Here is an 18,572-nt window from a genome sequence, read left to right on the forward strand (position 1 = left end):
TGGCGGCGAGTGCTGATCCCGGCACTAGTAGAAAAAACCTTATTACAGCGGGCTTTTAGACCCCTGTTGCAGCGTACATCGTATGCTGCAACTGGGGGGCTGCAACAAGTCTGAACTTGTTACAGCGTACAATGTTCGCAACGAAAAGTACTTTGTTGTAGCGTACATATGGATGTACATATGCATGTACGCTGAAACAAGTGTCTAAATTTTCGCCAAAATCTTGACTTGTTGCAACGTGCAAATAGGTGTACGCTGAAAAAACCCAACCTGTTACAGCGAACATCTATTTGTACGCTGCAACAAGTCTGGTTTTTTGCCAAATTTTACACCCTTGTTACAAGGGTGTAAAATTTTAGTTTTATGGATTCCTAGAGTGCCCAAATTTAGAAATCTGTCACAACAATAATAGAATATCGCAACCAGTATAACAAATATAAAAAAAATAAATGGTGTTTTGTATATATCGCAAAACCAAAGTGCACGTACCATATACATTTAAATATATGTGGGTTCCAATTTCAACGTACGCATACATTTTAACATAAAAGATTGTTCTATAACATCTAAACCAACTCGATCAAGCGCCCTCGGGGCAATAATAAATACTTGCAACCCATTGCTCACGAACCACATCAATTTCCTCACTAGCATAAGGCGTATTCCTCAGAGTAGACCTTTACAACAAAAAAAAAAATTTGATGGGAGCATTAGATTAAATGCAAATTAAATATCACATTTTAACATTCGAGCAAATAATGGCAATGTCCTAATAGTCTAAAATACGAATCAAGAGTAAGAAATATTAATTAATTACCTCATCTAGCCTTATGTAATAAGTTTAAAATGAGTCATTAGGTTCTATAGTTCAAAGTTGGGAGCGAAAATGCCTCATTTTAGCCTAAATATGACCTACAATGACCAAACAAGCCTTAAATGTACATAAGTAGATTAGAATAAGTCTTAATAACTTAAAAATATGCATATTAATCATATAATAAGTTTAAAATGAGTCCTTAGATTATTTAGTTCAAAGTTGGGAGCGAAAATGTCTAAATATGACCTATAACAACCCAATGAGTCTTAAATGTGCATAAATAGATTGGAATGAGTATTATAAAGTTAAAACTAAGAATATTAATCATGTAAAAAGTTTAAAATGAGTCTTTATGTTCTTTAGTTCATAGTTGGGAACGAAAATGACATTTTAGCCTAAATATGTCCTATAATGACCAAACAAGCCTTAAATGTGCATAAATAGATTGGAATAAGTCTTAGAAAGTTAAGACTAGGCACATTAATCATGTAAAAGGTTTAAAATGACTCTTTAGGTTCTTTAGTTCAAAGTTGGGAACGAAAATGTCATTTTAGCCTAAATATGACCTATAACGACCCAATGAGCCTTAAACGTGCATAAATAGATTGGAACGAGTCTTAGAAAGTTAAAATTATGCATATTAAACATGTAATAAGTTTAAAATGAGTCCTTAGGTTCCTTATTTCAAAGTTGGGAGCGAAAATGCCTCATTTTAGCCTAAATATAACCTATAACGACCAAACAAGCCTTCAATGTGCATAAGTATATTAGAATAAGTCTTAGAAACTTAAAACTAAGCATATTAATCATAAAATAAGTTTAAAATGAGTCCTTAGGTTATTTAGTTCAAAGTTGAGAGCGAAAAATGGCATTTTAGCCTAAATATGACCTATAACGATACAATGAGCCTCAAATGTACATAAATGGATTGTAATGAGTCCTAGAAAAATAAAACTAAGAATATAAAACATTAAGTATAAATGTGTAAGAACTACATTTAGGAACTAAGAACTACAGTAACAAGAAGGGGTTGAGTAAGAACTAAGAATCCCTCATTGTTTAGCATAAATGTGTGCTAAAGAGAAAATGAATAAAAAACTTTAACTGAATTAATAATCACCTCAGTGTCAATTAATAATCACCTCAGTCTCAATTAGAATCACAGCTTAGTTTTTTTATTTTCATTGCATGTCAGAACACTATGACTTAGATTCTACTTTTTCATACTGCTACATCCTTCCTTTTTTCTCTTCTTACTCACCCAGTACAAAGACAATGACCAAAATGTTAAAATTTGCAGTACCTGTATGACTCTACGCTATAGTTGCTCCTTTTCCAAAGCTAGTAAAACGTTTTTAAGTGCAGCAATTGGAAAGTTCTGCTCCCATGCAACCCAAGCATCAAGCTGCAAGCACAACCAAATTCAACTAATGGTTAATATCTACCCTATTCTTGAGCATATAAAGTAACACACAAAACTTAAAAATTATGGACATAACATTACAATGTACTCCATAAGGCCATAACATCCGGGTAAAGGACTAAGGGGATAGATAATCAGATACAGCTTCAGAGGGATTTACTATCAACCTTTGCAGATGCAGTCCTCAATCCAAGAACTTTAGTAAAATGTATAACCCAAACCTTGCAGCTGATCAAGTTGATAACTAACGCGGGGTAAGTAAGTTCAGAGTGCTACAAACTATGGTTTTGCAGAGTTGTATAATACTGGAGTAATCATTTTCTTATAAACCATCCAATAATCAGATGTATTGCACGCTACTACTTTTGCAAGCTACCCTACTTTTGTTTCTGGAAATGCTGGCCTAAACTTCCTGCTCCTAGGCATGTGCTTTAGGAGCTTTCCGATTAGTTGAGACGAGAGTTTAAGGTACTTTTCTCTCGAGTTCCATTTCTCTCGAGTTTAAGGTACTTTTCTCTCGAGCTTTCATATTAGTTGAGACGAGAGTTTAAGGTACTTTTCTCTCGAGTTCCATTTCTCTTATCTTATCTTATTACTCCGTATCTTTTCACTAATCTGAATGTACATCGTCTGAACTCATTAGACTAATACAATTATGCAGTATAGGCATATTACATGATAGACTAAATACAATTATGCAGTATAGACTAAATACAATTAAGAGGCTTAGTTTTTGTTTTTAATTAAGTTCCAAATTCAACAGATCTGAAGTGGGAAAGCACAATGTGACTAGATATGGTAGCACAAGCATGCCACATCTATGTCACTCGAACTCAACTAGAAGTGTCAGAGACAGATACGCATCTTATATGAAATGTCTAAATTTTACCTAATTTTTGCCCAAATACGACGTTTTTAAACGTCTAACCTCCTCCCTCTCTATGCATCCAAGTATCAGACGCAGCTTATAGTTTGGTATGGCATATACAAATGAAATACCTTCATGTCTTTAATGACCCCTCTTTTCTCACCAATTACACTACAAAATAAGTTAGAAATCAAAAAGCAACTTGGCACCTCCCTACGTCTTTTCTACTTATTGACAGAAGAAATGCAACCATTGTTAACATTAACAGGTCAACACTTTAACTACCAGACTCCAAACTACCCAACTGCAAATAAAATCATCTAACATGCATGCTTTGAAGATGGACGAAGATAATCCGAGAAGGGGAAAGACAAGAGGAAGCAAACTGATTCCATGTAGAAGTCAAGTGATAAAATAGGGAACAAAAAAAAGGCAATAAAAATGGTAGATCATTCTTCTATGGTCTTAATAACCAATCTACATACTCTTCCATATTCCACTCCAGAAGCACCCATTATGCAGTTGCTTGAAGAAAAAAGTGAACAGGGAAATTTCCAAATAAAGTCAGACAAAATGTGAGCATAAATAGACAAAATGAAGAAGGAAGACTCGGAAGTGGTTTCAAAAAATAGGAACAATCTAACAAGAATTGCTCAATAATGGTTTTCTGACTTCTCCCTTCCTCTAAGGCTTCGTAAAAAGATCCACATATTCTCGACGATCCACTGTTGCAACTCCTGATGTGGGTAAAAATACCCTCGCATACGTGGCCCAATTGCTGCGAGACACGTGGCACTCCCTTACTGGCTGGCCGCCTATTGGGCTGCCACTTAGGAGTCATCCATTTGCTCATGGGTGACTGGCCTAATTATGCCAACCACTTTAGAGCCCATGGCCCATAGGGAGTTATGATGGTGACACATGTCACCATCTTACACATCAACCAATCATATGAGCTCACTTTAGGGTTTTCCCCCAAAAGGGGGGACTATAAATATTCCCATTTCCCAAGAAATGGACACACAATTCTAGATAGAGAAACATTCTACTACTTACTTTAATGCTTTCTGTTTATTAATTACATCTTCCTTAAAACCCGTGTCTTACTTAAGCATCGGAGGGAATATTCCTTCGGGAATATTCTTGTTTTGTAGGTACGCCGCCGACGTGGACTGGACTCGACACTACGTGAAACCTGATACCTCCTCGTCATCATCCAAGGAAAAACTCCAACAACATTTGGCGCCGTCTGTGGGGAGGTAAGGTAACATGGTAGACGTCCAGCACTTCGGAGACGGGCCCACCAATCGAAACAAAAACGACGAAACCGCAATCAATGGTGATCGTCCTCCTCGAGGGAGGGACGACAGAAGCCACCAGTCTGTAGGGCAGGACGGTCGTCCTGAACCTCCTCCGGAGTCGCAACCTGAGCAGGTTCAAGTGGAAGATGAGACGGGTCAACCTTTGTTTCCTCCAGGAGGCCACTTGAGAGCTGATGCCGACATAGTTATGGAGGAAAACCCAGACTTGCCGGTGTCTGCTGGGCAGCTTAAAGATATCCTAGCTGGATTCAAGGCACAGATGGACACCCTGCAAGATGAGATCAAAATTATCCGTTCTCAGTCTCAGGGGACGGGAATTCCATTCTTTAATGGACTCACTCGGTCTAATGTCTGGCGGCAAGACCAAGCACGAAATGACGATCATGACAGACGCTTTGACAAAACCAGAACCTCCTTCCAGCCCATAGCTTCGCGTCGGATTCTGCCAACTTCTCTGCATGAACCTGGACCGTCCCGAAGAGTACCAATCATTCAGCTAGATAGGCCTCAAGAAACTGAGCTGTCAGATACAGGTTCCACTCCTGTCATGCAAGATTCACCCCTCGCTGCCCCTTCGCGCCGTCTCACCAGGACTCATGTCAGCCGCGCGGACAGTGAGCGGCGTAGAACATCCCAGAATAGAAGGCAGGATCCAATATGCCATATTCAACAAGGGGTAGCCGGCATTGTCCTTGATTGCACTACACCATTCTGTGCTGATATCATGAATGCTCCAAAGGAGCCTAAAGTAAAACCACCTGCTATTGACGCCTATGATGGCACGTCTGATCCTGATGTACACCTCTTAGCCTATCGGCATCATATGTATGTCCAGGGGACTACTGATGCAACATGGTGCAAATACTTCCCGTCCACTCTGAAAGGAGTTGCCTCCAAATGGTTCGAGAAGTTGCCAGCGGGAACGATCAACACATATGCCGAATTGGAGATGTTATTTTCAGCAAGATTTATGGCTTACAAAGAAGAGAAAAAGACGAGCATGCATTTGGGTCGAATACAGCAAGGAAAAGACGAATCTTTGCGAAGCTATGTTCGACGTTTCAATTTGGAATCAGGACAGATTCCAGACCTGCCTGGCGGGGTGGCGTTTGATAATTTCTTTAGGGGACTTAAGAAGGGGTCCTTTAAGTACGATCTGGTGAAGAAGAGCGTGAGAACAATGGCTGACGCTTTGGACGAGGCCGAATCCTTTATTCATGCCACTGAAATCTGTTCGGTCCCCAAGGAGTCTAAGGGAGCAGAGATTGCAGACCACTTCCAGCGGAGGGACAAATCGGAGAAAAAATCCAACCGTCCGAATGGGACGTGGGCCATTGAAAAGAAAGGATATCAAGCAAACGCCTCCCAAGGACAGAAGAGGGGACGCCCCTACAACAAAGAGAGGTTTGAGTACAACACTGACTTGTACACAATATTGCTGGACGTCAGCGATAGGTATGAGATTGATCGTCCGTTCCCAATGAAGTCGCCGGTGGAAACGCGGGACAGCTCTCTCTACTGTAAATTCCACTGTGACGTGGGACATGAAACTAAAGATTGCAAGAGTTTGCGTAGGGCCCTTGATGGGTTAGCCGCCAAGGGATTCTTGAAATCGTATCCCAGCTCGAGTGCAGGAGGAAGTGGTAAAAAGTTCTACAAGAAAAGCAAGTCACCGTCATACCGACGTGATGACAATGACACTGATCCAGAGATTGTAGCCGTCATCTCAGGGGGTTTGGCCGCTGGGGGACCAACCATGAGAGGACAAAAAGACTATGCAAGCCGGTTTGGACAGGTCATGTTGTCTGGAAAAGCCCCAATTGTCCATTTCCCTAAAGTAGAAATTTGTGAATCTGACAGGAGTAAGATCGCCACTCCACATGACGACCCCTTGGTCATTGAACTGAAGGTGGCAAACCTCAAGGTAAGGCATATTCTAGTGGATACGGGGAGTTCGTCGGACATTATCAGCACAGCTTGTCTAAGTCGTCTTGAGCATGATCCGAAGACAATTGAGAAAATACATTATCCTATCATTGGATTCGGAGGCGGTATAATCCACCCCCAAGGGATAATCACCCTGCCCCTACGAGTTGGAGGCCGGCATCAGAGCAAGAACTTGAACGTCCACTTTTTAATTGTGAAGGACCTCACTGCTTACAATATCATACTGGGTCGTCCGACTTTGAATCAGGCCAAGGCGGTGGTCGTCACTCATCTTATACTCATAAAGTATGTCTGTGATAAAGGTCAGGTCGACACAATTCATGGCAATCAACAGCTAGCAAGAGATTGTTACCTCACTACGCTAAGTCCCGAGGCTTGGGGGAAAACTGACGAGCCAGAGCAAGCTCAAAAAGAAAACTAGATGAGATGGAAGAAAAAGTCAAAAAGGAGACCTTTACCATTGCCACGGCTCATATGGAAACTAGGCGGCCTGAGCCGATTGGTGGGCATTATGAGATCATCCTTGATGAAGCACGTCCAGACAGGACGGTGCCAGTAGGGGTCTCTCCTGACGACCAGCTTGGGGCAAATTTAGTCACTCTGCTGAGGGAATTCCAGGACATTTTTGCTTTTACTGTGGAGGAGATGCCGGGTATTGATCCAAGCATAGTTGTACACAAGCTCAATGTAGATGAGTCCTTAAAACCTGTTCGTCAGAGAAAGAGAAATCATGGGGAAGCAAGAAACAAAGCTGCAGCCGAAGAAGTGCAGAAGTTGTTGGAGGCTGGGTTCATTCGTCCAAGTCAATATCCAGATTGGGTGGCAAATGTAGTGTTGGTGCCGAAGCCCAACAAATCCTGGAGAATGTGTGTGGACTATACAGATCTAAACAAGGCTTGCCCAAAAGACAGCTTCCCTCTACCCAAGATAGATCGATTGGTAGATTCAACGGCTGGCCATGCTTTGATGTCTTTCATGGACGCATACTCGGGCTTTCACCAAATTCCTTTGTGGCCAGACGATCAGGAAAAGACGTCATTTGTTACTGAGCAAGGCCTATACTGTTACAAAGTGATGCCGTTCGGGTTAAAGAATTCTCCAGCCACATTTCAACGTCTAGTCAACACTGTCTTCTCTTGTCAGTTAGGACGAAACATCGAAGCTTACATTGATGATATGATAGTAAAAAGCAAGCAACGCGAAGAACACTTGGCTGACTTAAGAGAAACTTTTGAGACGCTCCGAAAATATCAGATGAGGTTGAATCCAAAGAAGTGTGTTTTCGGGGTGACGGCTGGGAAGTTCTTGGGGTTCCTTATTGATGAAAGAGGAATCGAGGCCAAGCCTGATAAAGTACAGGCGGTAATAGATATGACGTCGCCAAAATCAGTCAAGGAAGTCCAACGCCTGACGGGATGTCTAGCGGCCCTGGGGCGGTTCTTATCAAGGGCAGGTGACACGTGTCATTACTTCTTCGGCACAATCAAGAAAAAGAGAAAATTTGAATGGACTGAGGCGGCAGAAACTGCCTTCGTCCGATTAAAGGAACACCTCCACACCTTACCTCGACTTGTCAGTCCTCTTCAGGGGGAAACTTTGTATGTGTATCTGGCCATTTCTGAGTGGTCCTTGAGTGCTGTCTTGCTAACTGAGAGGTAGGGAGTACAACTCCCCATCTATTTTGTGAGCTATGTCCTGCAAAACGCTGAATTAAGATATTCTCCAATTGAGAAGTTTGCCCTTGCACTGTTTATGTCCAGTAAGAAGCTGCGCCCTTATTTTCTGGCACACAAACTAGTGGTATACACAGACCAGCCTTTGAAACAACCTCTTACTAAGCTAGACGCTGCCGGACGAATGCTGAAATGGGCAATTGAGCCGAATGCATTTGATATCTCATATGAGCCCCGAAAAGCTATCAAGGGACAAGAATTTGCTGATTTCATTGCAGAGATGACGAGGCCGAATTTTGAAAAGAATGTGGCGACTCGCTGGACAGTCTATGTAGATGGCTCGTCAACCCAGAACGGGTGTGGAGCCGGCATAATATGTCAGTCTCCTGAAGGAGACAAGTATGAGTATGCCATGAGATTTAACTTCCAAACATCCAACAATGAGCCAGAATATGAAGCTTTATTAGCCGGCATAAAAATGTGCAAAGCCGCTGGAGCTCAAGAGATACTTGCCTTCTCCGACTCTCAGCTCATTGTGAGCCAAGTAAATGGGGACTATGAGGCAAGGGACCCTAACATGATCAAATATATGCAAGATGTGCATCAAGAAATAGAACATCTAAAGAGCTTCGAAGCTAAGCAGATTCCCAGAACGGAGAACAATCAGGCCGATGCCCTGTCGAAACTAGCTAGCTCGGCTTCCTGTGATACTCCGCGTCACGTGTTTTGGGAAGTAAAGGATAAGCGAAGTATTGAGCAGGAATTGTGCGCTCCTATGGTAGCTATCCTGGATCGGTCGTCAACATGGATGGACCCTATCATTGCTTACAAAATGGACGGTACGCTTCCGGACGATTCAAGTCTGGCCGCCAAAATACAAAAGAAGAGTTCTTGGTTTGAATGGTGGAATGGAGTTTTGTACAAAAAGTCATTTTCTAGACCTCTCCTGCGGTGCGTCACTCCTGAGAAAGGAAAGGAAATTCTAGATGATTTGCACCAAGGATTATGTAGCTCCCACATTGGAGGACGAGCCCTGGCAGAGAAAGCTTTGCGAACTGGTTATTATTGGCCCACTTTGAGAGAAGACGCCCTAGCCATGGTGCAAAAATGTGACAAGTGCCAACGGTTTGCTCATCTCATCCACAGGCCGGCCCACCCACTTACTCCTATTATGAGTCCCATTCCGTTTGCCAAGTGGGGGATGGACCTGTTAGGGCCATATACAGCGGCCCCTGGAGGCCGGCGCTATGTGATAGTGGCTGTTGATTACTTCACCAAGTGGGTTGAAGCAGAGGCTCTCAAGAACATAAAGACAAGTGATGTGAGGGCATTTATCTGGAAAAATATCATGACTCGCTTTGGAATACCTCAAGCTATCGTCTTTGATAATGGGCCTCAGTTTGAGACGCCTAAGCTGAAGGAGTGGTTAGCAGATCACGGCATAAATAGCTGCTTTGCCTCTGTGGGACGACCTCAAGCCAATGGTCAAGTCGAAGCTTTTAACAAAATCATCTCCGAGGGGATCAAGAAGAAACTAGATGAAGCCAAGGGTCTATGGGCCGATGAGTTACCAAACGTCTTATAGTCCATCCGCACCACGGCTAAGAACTCAACCGGCGAGACCCCATTCTTGTTAGCCTATGGAGCTGAGGCCGTATTACCCATAGAAATGTGTGAACCTACACTAAGGGTCATGTTATATGACGAGAATGCCAACTGGTAAATGATGAAGTTGGCCCTTGACTTTTTACTTGAAGTGAGAGGAAATGCAGCATTGAGGCAATAACTGTACAAGATAAGGATGGCGAGGGAGTACAACAAGAAAGTCTCCAAAAGGGTGCTCAAAGTAGGAGACTTTGTTCTCCGGAAAATGGAATCTGTGGGACGAGCCAATGAACAAGGTAAACTGACGCCCACTTGGGAGGGACCCTATGAGATCTATGACGAAGTCAGAGATGGAACCTATCGCGTTCAAAACATGCAGGGCCGGCCAATTTTACGCACCTGGAATGCAGACAATCTCAAAAAATACTTTTTTTAGGGTGTATTCTGACTATCTTTTATGAAAGAATCTGTGGTCTAGACAACGGCCGCTAATGGTCCTAATGGAGTAGTAGTCTCTCTTGTAACCGGCTAAATTCGCCTTACAAAGTATAAATAATACCACTCTTGCTTCGTCCTATTTATTACTCTCTACTAACTTATCTAACATATGCATGCAAAAAGCCTAATCGAATAAAGGCATAAGAAGTGGCCCCAGATTAGCACAACATTTACAAGCCTAATTGTTTGAAGCCTAAGAAGTGGCCCAGATTAGCATAAACATAGGCTGATCACCTATTAAATTGTAAAAACCGTTCCCGAAAACACGAGCGTCTATTTATCTAAGGCAAATAGGTTCATTCCCTATATGCCGTGGGAACAAACGTGCCGCTTCACATTGACGACGGGGGCAAACCCCCACATAAGTCATACGCTGCGGCATCAAACATGCCGCGCCCAATTTGCGACGAGGGCAAACCCCTCACAATTTGTCGTTTTCTTAAAAAACATGAAAATTTTCTAAGGCAAATAGGTTCATTCCCTATATGCCGCGGCAACAAACGTGCCGCTTCACATTGACGACGGGGGCAAACCCCCACATAAGTCATACGCTGCGGCATCAAACATGCCGCGCCCAATTTGCTACGAGAGCAAACCCCCACATAAGTCATACGCTGCGGCATCCCACATGCCGCGCCCAGTTTGCGACGAGGGCAAACCCCTCACAATTTGTCGTTTTCTTAAAAAACATAAAAATTTTCTAAGGCAAATAGGTTCATTCCCTATATGCCGCGGCAACAAACGTGCCGCTTCACATTGACGACGGGGGCAAACCCCCACATAAGTCATACGCTGCGGCATCAAACATGCCGCGCCCAATTTGCGACGAGGGCAAACCCCCACATAAGTCATACGCTGCGACATCCAACATGCCGCGCCCAGTTTGCGACGAGGGCAAACCCCTCACAATTTGTCGTTTTCTTAAAAAACATGAAAATTTTCTAAGGCAAATAGGTTCATTCCCTATATGCCGCGACAACAAACGTGCCACTTCACATTGACGACGGGGGAAAACCCCCACATAAGTCATACGCTGCGGCATCAAACATGCCGCGCCCAATTTGCGACGAGGGCAAACCCCCACATAAGTCATACGCTGCGGCATCCAACATGCCGCGCCCAGTTTGCGACGGGGGCAAACCCCTCACAATTTATGGTTTTCTTAAAACAACGGATATTTTCTAAGGCAAGTAGGATTACCCCTACATGCCAAAAAAAAAAAGAAAAAATAATCCATCTGCGGGAAGCCGCACAATAATCCCCATACCCAAGTTCAGCGGCAATCATACCAAGTCAATCAATCAACTAAAATAAACTTGGGCATGGGAGTCTGGTTCAGAGACTTGCAAACACCTGCTCTAGGGCATAAAATGGACGGCCAATCATACACGACATCTATAACAGAGAAGGCGTTTAAAAGTCTCAAACTAAAAAAGATAATATAAAAAGGTGACGAATCACCACTGGTCTGCGCTCAAAACGGCGCCAAATTCAACAGAAAATTAAAAAATTATTCAGACAAACGCCCTAGGCGTTAAAACAGAAATAAAAATTATTCATTACAGACGCTCTAGGCGCCATAAAAACTGATTTTGATAAGGGGGAGTGGAGTTAGGACCCAGCGGGACGAGCGGCAGCAGAATGAGCGGAGGTCGACGTGCCCACACCATCTGGACCGTCGACAGCAGGCTTTGAGGTTGGCTGAGCTGAAGTCTCCTCCAACTTAGCCGGTGAGTTCACCTCCTCACTTTCGGCGTTGGAATCCTCAAAAACGGGAGGAGGAAGACCTTGTTTCTCGGCCTCAATAATTGCACCCTGCTTTTGAATCTGCCGCTCAAACCAGGCGAATGAGAAGTCCTCCATACAGGCGTCCCAGGCACGGCGAGTTCTCTCTCTCACCTCCTCCGCAGCCAACTTGGCCTCGTCCTTGACCCGAGAAACCTCGGCCTGAGAAGTCGAGACCATCTCTTCAAGGCTGGCCACTTGCTGACGCAAGCCCGCAGCTTCCTTCACCTTGGCTTCGGCCTCCTGGAGGAACGACTAGGTAGAAAGGGCTTCGGCATTAAGAGTCTCAATAGCAAGAACTTGTTCATTAATTTTGATCAAGCACTGCCTCTTGTCACTCCTTAGGACGGCCAGCTCCTTGCTCTGAGCTTCAATGGTCTCCTGCATCTCCAGCCGAACCTTCTCTACCGTCGCCATGGCATAGTCGCCGGCATCGGTAGCCTTATGCACCTGCCGCTGAAGCTGACTGGTGACGTCAGCTCGCCAGCGTTTAAAGCCTTCATCCTTAATGGGCAGCTGTGGAAAAACACAAGTAAGAGGGGATAAAATTACTAAGTCAAAAGGGTGAAACAAAAAGTTGGACGCTTACATCCAAAAGGACCGCCTGCATAGCCCCAAACTGCGCGTCCGCTGCCGGAGGGAATTGGTCCACATATTCCTTCGGCACGGCCTTGATCACCGAAGAGATGATCTTAGCCTTATCCCGGGAAGAGAAGTGCCGGAACGCATGAATATTGCGGACCTCATCGTCCAATGCCGCCTGCCGACCAGAAGCTATACAAAGAAAAAGCAAGAGATTATGTAAGCCCTTAACCCAAAAACAATCAAGTCTAAAAGAATCCTGAGCATACCGGGATCGTCTCTGCCGCGGGGAGGAGGACGAGGTGCCTCAGGAGTCCGAGCCGCCTGAGCCGATGGATGATCGTCCTCACCATCGAGGATCTCCACCGACGTAGGAGACGCCGCTCTCTTGCTGGGGCCGGCTCCGCCCCTGGCGTCCCCCCGCCTGGCAGAACCCTCAGGGGGAGGGTGTTGCCGTAACGGAGTTACAGCCATGGGGATAACCTCCACAGGAGAGTCCGCTGAATTCTCCGGCACGTCCTCCTTTTTGGGACGCCTAATCCGCGCCTTGACTTTAGGACGCTTCCCCGCTGCGGAAGCATCCCCCTCTTCGGCCTTGCTCTTTGAGCCGGTCGGACCCTTCTCACCCTTCTGCAAAAACAGAAATAGACACCTTAAAGAAAATGCCGAACTAACATACCAACATCAATAAAAACGAACTAACTTACTTTCGCCGGGGCACCTCCGCCGAGTCCTCTTAGCTTCTGGTCAACCATCTGGGTTAACCACTCCTTGGTGTTAATAACCCCCTTCTCTTGCGGCGGAAGCTTGGACATGGCGACGGCTGCAAAAGGAGATTTTATAGAAGTCAGTAAGCAAGTAACATCCAATACAAAAGGCAGTAATGCCGAGGTACCTTGGTCCAACCCATGGTCCAGACCGGCCGCTGCCAGAAACACGGAAGCCAGGATAGGGGAATGTTCAAGTTCTTGGCCTGGGCAGTCACGGCCTCAGCCAGGAAATGGACCGTGATCTGGTCCCATTCCTGCGCCGTTAAGGCCGGCAACTCCTCGTTCCCTCTTGCAAAATGAGGATTCAGCTGCCAACGGCTAAACTTCAGTTCTGCCTCCTCGTCGGCGGTCCACATCACCACCCACCTCATTCTCCAGAAGTGATGTTTTGACGACTTGTCAAAAGTGGTGGCATACTCCCCTTTGTTAGCCAACTGGAACCAACCTTCGGCCCCCTTCACTTTCTGAAAACGCACCAGTCTAAGAAATGCGTTGAAAGACGGCTTCAGGCCCAACAGCTTACATTTGGCGACGTACCCAAGTACGTTCGTCCAAGAGTTTGGGGACAATTGGCAGATGCCAATGCCGAACCCATCCAAAACCTCCTCCACAAAAGGGTGGACTGGAAAGCGTAGTCCAGTCTTAAAGGCTCCAGCATATACAGGGAACTCGCCTGGGCCCACGTGAAAAATAGTGGACGCCTCACTTTCGAGAAATCTCATTTCATAGCCCGGGCCGGTATTCATACCAGCGGCATAATTTTCTTTATGCCTCTCCAGCCATTTAAGCCACTTCGGGTCATTCCCAATATGACCCGCATCGATCTGAGCATTCTCACCCTGGACGCCCCCAGCAACAACTTGGGGCACTCCAGCCACCTCTTTTCCAGCTTCTTCACCCACAGCCTCGCCGCCGCTCTCATCTGGCTCCGACTCATCGAACGAAGCGGCAGGCTGTTCTGATGGACCAGCTTCCATCTCTTCCATCCAAAACTCGTCAAAGAAAGTACCTCCTTGACGAGCACTACTGTTAGGTTATGATACATATGACAATTCATAAATCATGCGGAAAAACCATTTAGCCAGGAATACATATTATTTACACATAATCATATAGCATAATTTAGATGCATACTCTTTGTTGCGTGCCTTCCCTAGCTGCGCCCGAACCGGACAAGAACAAGTCTTTAGGACTCCAAGTGTCGTCCCTCCGTAGATAGTCCACAGCACGTCCGGATCCGCCTTAAGATTGACCAACTAGAATCGCCCTTAAGGTACTAGAATTTTCGGCACTCTTAGGTAAGAAATATGACTGAATTTTTCTCTCAAAACTCACTTTGAATACTTGAATTAATCTCTGAAAATATGTGACCCTAGGCACGTATTTATAGAGTTATGGAAAGGGAATTGGAATCCTAGTAGGATACGAATTAATTAAACTTAGAATCCTATAAGAACTCTAATTAATTAATTTATCCTTTTAGGAATAGGAATTTAATAATATACTAATTCTAATAGTTTAGGAATCGTGCATGAACACAAACTCACACACACACAGCAGCCACGATGGGCCGCCCATGCGTGCGAGCAGCAGCCCACGCAGCGAGGCCATGGCCTTGGCGCGCGCTGGGCCTGCCTTGCGGTGGGCCTGGGCGCTGCCTTGGCTGGGCGCGCGTTTGGCTTGCTGGGCGATGGCCCGACTTCGTGCTGGGCCTTCGTCCGGCAGGCCTCGTCCGATGCTAATTCGTACGATACGATTCCGATTAAATTCCCGGTTCCGGAATTCATTTCCGATACGAACAATATTTAATATTTCCGATTCCGGAATCAATTTCCGTTTCGAACAAATATTTAATATTTCCGTTTCCGGAATTATTTTCCGATTCCGATAATATTTCCGATTCTGACAATATTTCTGTTTCCGGCAATATTTCCGATTCTGGTAATATTTCCATTTCCGATAATATTTTCCGATACGTACCATGTTTCCGTTTCCGGCAACATCTACGACTTGGATAATATTTATATTTCCGATACGATCCATATTTCCGTTTCCGGCAATATCATCGTTTCCGGAGTATTCATTTCTTGCCTGTGACGATCTCAGCTCCCACTGAAACCAAGATCCGTCGATTCCGAATATCCATAGATGGAGTATCTAATGCCATTAAATACTTGATCCGTTTACGTACTATTTGTGTGACCCTACGGGTTCAGTCAAGAGTAAGCTGTGGATTAATATCATTAATTCCACTTGAACTGAAGCGGCCTCTAGCTAGGCATTCAGCTCACTTGATCTCACTGAATTATTAACTTGTTAATTAATACTGAACCGCATTTATTAGACTTAACATAGAATGCATACTTGGACCAAGGGCATTATTTCCTTCAGTCTCCCACTTGTCCTTAGGGACAAGTGTGCATTTCCTAATTCCTTTGTCGCTCGATGCTTGCTCTTGAACATAAGGTAAGAGTTGTCATCCTTATTATGTCCAGAGGTGTTCCTCGGTTTCAGAGTTCAACTGATCAAATAAACAGATAATCATAGCCTATGATTCATCCGAGCACGGCCATGCATTTCACAGTTTCTAGCTCTCCGAGTGGCCTTGTACAACTTTTAAGCATCTCATCCCGATTTATGGGAGGATAATCCCAATCTTGCGATCTTGAGATTAGACTTCGTTTGATAGGTGATTACCTGAGCGTTGCCTTTATAGCCTCCTTTTACGGTGCGACGGTTGGTCAACGTCAAAGCAACCAGTTCTCAAACAAGTAATCTCAAATCACTCAGGTATTGAGGATTTAGTGTCTAATAATTTTAATGAAATTTACTTATGACAGATTTTCATCTCTTACAGTAAAGTTTCATAGGTCTTGTCCGATACTAGTCTTCCTAAAGTAAGTATCTATGCAAATGATTATGACATTGCCATGTCCACATAGTTCAAGAAACAGAACTACTAGTCATCTTGCATTCTAATCGTCTAACGTTTTCTATGCGTCCAATTTTATAGAAAACTCCGACTAGGGACCATTTTCAACCTTTGACATTCAAGTTCACTTGATAGACATTTCTTAGTCACAGGACTGGTCCTGACAGTCTATCTTGAATATATCGTCAAATTGAAGGGACTCATCATTTAATAAACCACAAATTAAATGGAAAAATGAATTCTTTTCATTTATTGTGAATGATTAACCAATAATGTTTTACAAAGATTTAAACTCTAAAACTTTAAAACATTAAACAGAGACATCAAAGCCATTCTCTAATATGCTTGATTCCCATAGCTGCAGTGTGCGAGTTGTGCTTCGCCTGCGGCAGAGGTTTAGTCAATAGATCTGATATATTGTCATCAATTCCAATTTTGCTTATCTCGACTTCTTTTCTTTCAATGAACTCTCGTAGAAGGTGAAATCTACGAAGTACATGCTTGACTCTCTGGTGGTGTCTAGGCTCCTTTGCCTGTGCAATAGCTCCGTTATTGTCACAATACAGGGCTATTGGTCCTTTAATGGAGGGGACTACACCAAGTTCACCTATGAACTTCCTTAGCCATATAGCTTCCTTTGCTGCTTCATGTGCAGCAATGTACTCCGCTTCAGTTGTAGAATCCGCAATGGTGCTTTGCTTAGCACTTTTCCAGCTTACTGCTCCTCCGTTGAGGCAGAAGACAAACCCAGACTGTGATCTGAAATCATCTTTGTCGGTTTGGAAACTTGCGTCCGTATAGCCTTTAACAATTAATTCATCATCTCCACCATAGACCTGGAAGTCATCTTTGTGCCTTTTCAGGTACTTCAGAATGTTCTTGGCAGCAGTCCAATGCGCCTCTCCTGGGTCTGACTGGTATCTGCTCGTAGCACTGAGTGCGTACGCAACATCCGGGCGTGTACATATCATAGCATACATTATTGAACCAATCAATCATGCATATGGAATCCCATTCATTCGTCTACGCTCATCAAGTGTTTTTGGGCACTGAGTCTTGCTTAGAGTCATTCCATGAGACATGGGTAGGTAGCCTCGCTTGGAGTCCGCCATCTTGAACCTATCAAGCACCTTATTGATATAAGTGCTTTGACTAAGTCCAATCATCCTTTTAGATCTATCTCTGTAAATCTTGATGCCCAATATGTACTGTGCTTCTCCTAGATCCTTCATCGAAAAACATTTCCCAAGCCAAATCTTGACAGAGTTCAACATAGGAATGTCATTTCCGATAAGTAATATGTCGTCGACATATAATACTAGGAAAGCAATTTTGCTCCCACTGAACTTCTTGTATACACAAGATTCGTCTGCATTCTTGATGAAACCAAAGTCACTGACTGCTTCATCAAAACGTATATTCCAGCTCCTGGATGCCTGCTTCAATCCGTAGATTGATTTCTTTGGCTTGCATACCTTTTTAGCATTCTTTGGATCCTCAAAACCTTCAGGCTGTGTCATAAACACAGTTTCTGTTAAAACGCCGTTTAAGAAAGCAGTTTTGACATCCATCTGCCATATTTCGTAATCGTAATATGCAGCGATTGCTAACATTATCCGAATAGACTTTAGCATTGCAACTGGTGAAAAGGTTTCATCATAATCCACACCGTGGACTTGCCTGTAACCTTTTGCAACCAATCTAGCTTTGAAAACTTCAAGTTTCCCAGCCTTGTCCTTTTTCAGTTTGAAAACCCATTTGCTTCCAATGGCTTGGTAGTCATCTGGCAAATCGACCAAATCCCATACTTGGTTTTCAGACATGGAGTCTAATTCAGATTGCATGGCTTCTTGCCATTGCTTGGAGCTAGGGCTCGTCATAGCTTGTTTGTAAGTAGCAGGTTCATCACTTTCAAGTAATAGAACGTCATAGCTCTCGTTCGTCAAAATACCTAAGTACCTTTCCGGTTGAGATCTATATCTTTGCGATCTACGCGGGGTAACATTTCTAGATTGACCATGATTCTCACCAGATTCTTCTAAAGATCTCTGAGTTTCATCCTGAATGTCATCTTGAGCATTCTCTAGAGTTTGTTGTTCGACTCGAATTTCTTCGAGGTCTACTTTTCTCCCACTTGTCATTTTGGAAATGTGATCTTTCTCCAAAAAGACACCATCTCGAGCAACAAACACTTTGTTCTCAGATGTATTGTAGAAGTAATACCCCTTTGTTTCCTTTGGATAGTTCACAAGGATACATTTGTCAGATTTTGGATGAAGTTTGTCTGAAATTAATCGTTTTGACGTATACTTCACATCCCCAAATCTTAAGAAAAGACACATTTGGAGGC

General features: G+C 43.8%; 2 protein-coding genes across 5 annotated transcripts in view; both read right to left on the reverse strand.

Moving 5' to 3' along the window:
* Window positions 1-437: 437 nt before the first annotated feature.
* LOC110804410 (serine/arginine-rich splicing factor SR30-like) overlaps window positions 438-18,572 on the reverse strand; it is a 67,623-nt gene continuing 49,488 nt past the window's right edge. For all 4 annotated transcript variants that reach the window (XM_056843626.1, XM_056843627.1, XM_056843624.1 and 1 more), the window contains 2 exons: window positions 2,121-2,222; window positions 438-677 (listed from right to left, as the gene is read on the reverse strand). In XM_056843626.1, the coding sequence (XP_056699604.1) occupies window positions 2,159-2,222 (64 nt within the window). In that variant the 3' untranslated portion in view covers window positions 438-677; window positions 2,121-2,158. The remainder of the gene's footprint in view (window positions 678-2,120; window positions 2,223-18,572) is intronic.
* LOC130472489 (uncharacterized) lies at window positions 12,455-13,240 on the reverse strand. Its single transcript, XM_056843628.1, has 2 exons — window positions 12,790-13,240; window positions 12,455-12,712 (listed from the first exon to the last, which is right to left on the reverse strand). The coding sequence occupies exons 1-2, from the start codon at window positions 12,992-12,994 to the stop codon at window positions 12,495-12,497; spliced, it is 423 nt and encodes a 140-aa protein (XP_056699606.1). The 5' UTR covers window positions 12,995-13,240; the 3' UTR covers window positions 12,455-12,494.

The sequence above is a fragment of the Spinacia oleracea genome, chromosome 4, assembly GCF_020520425.1.
Source record: "Spinacia oleracea cultivar Varoflay chromosome 4, BTI_SOV_V1, whole genome shotgun sequence".
In the NCBI taxonomy this organism is placed as follows: Eukaryota; Viridiplantae; Streptophyta; class Magnoliopsida; order Caryophyllales; family Amaranthaceae; genus Spinacia; species Spinacia oleracea.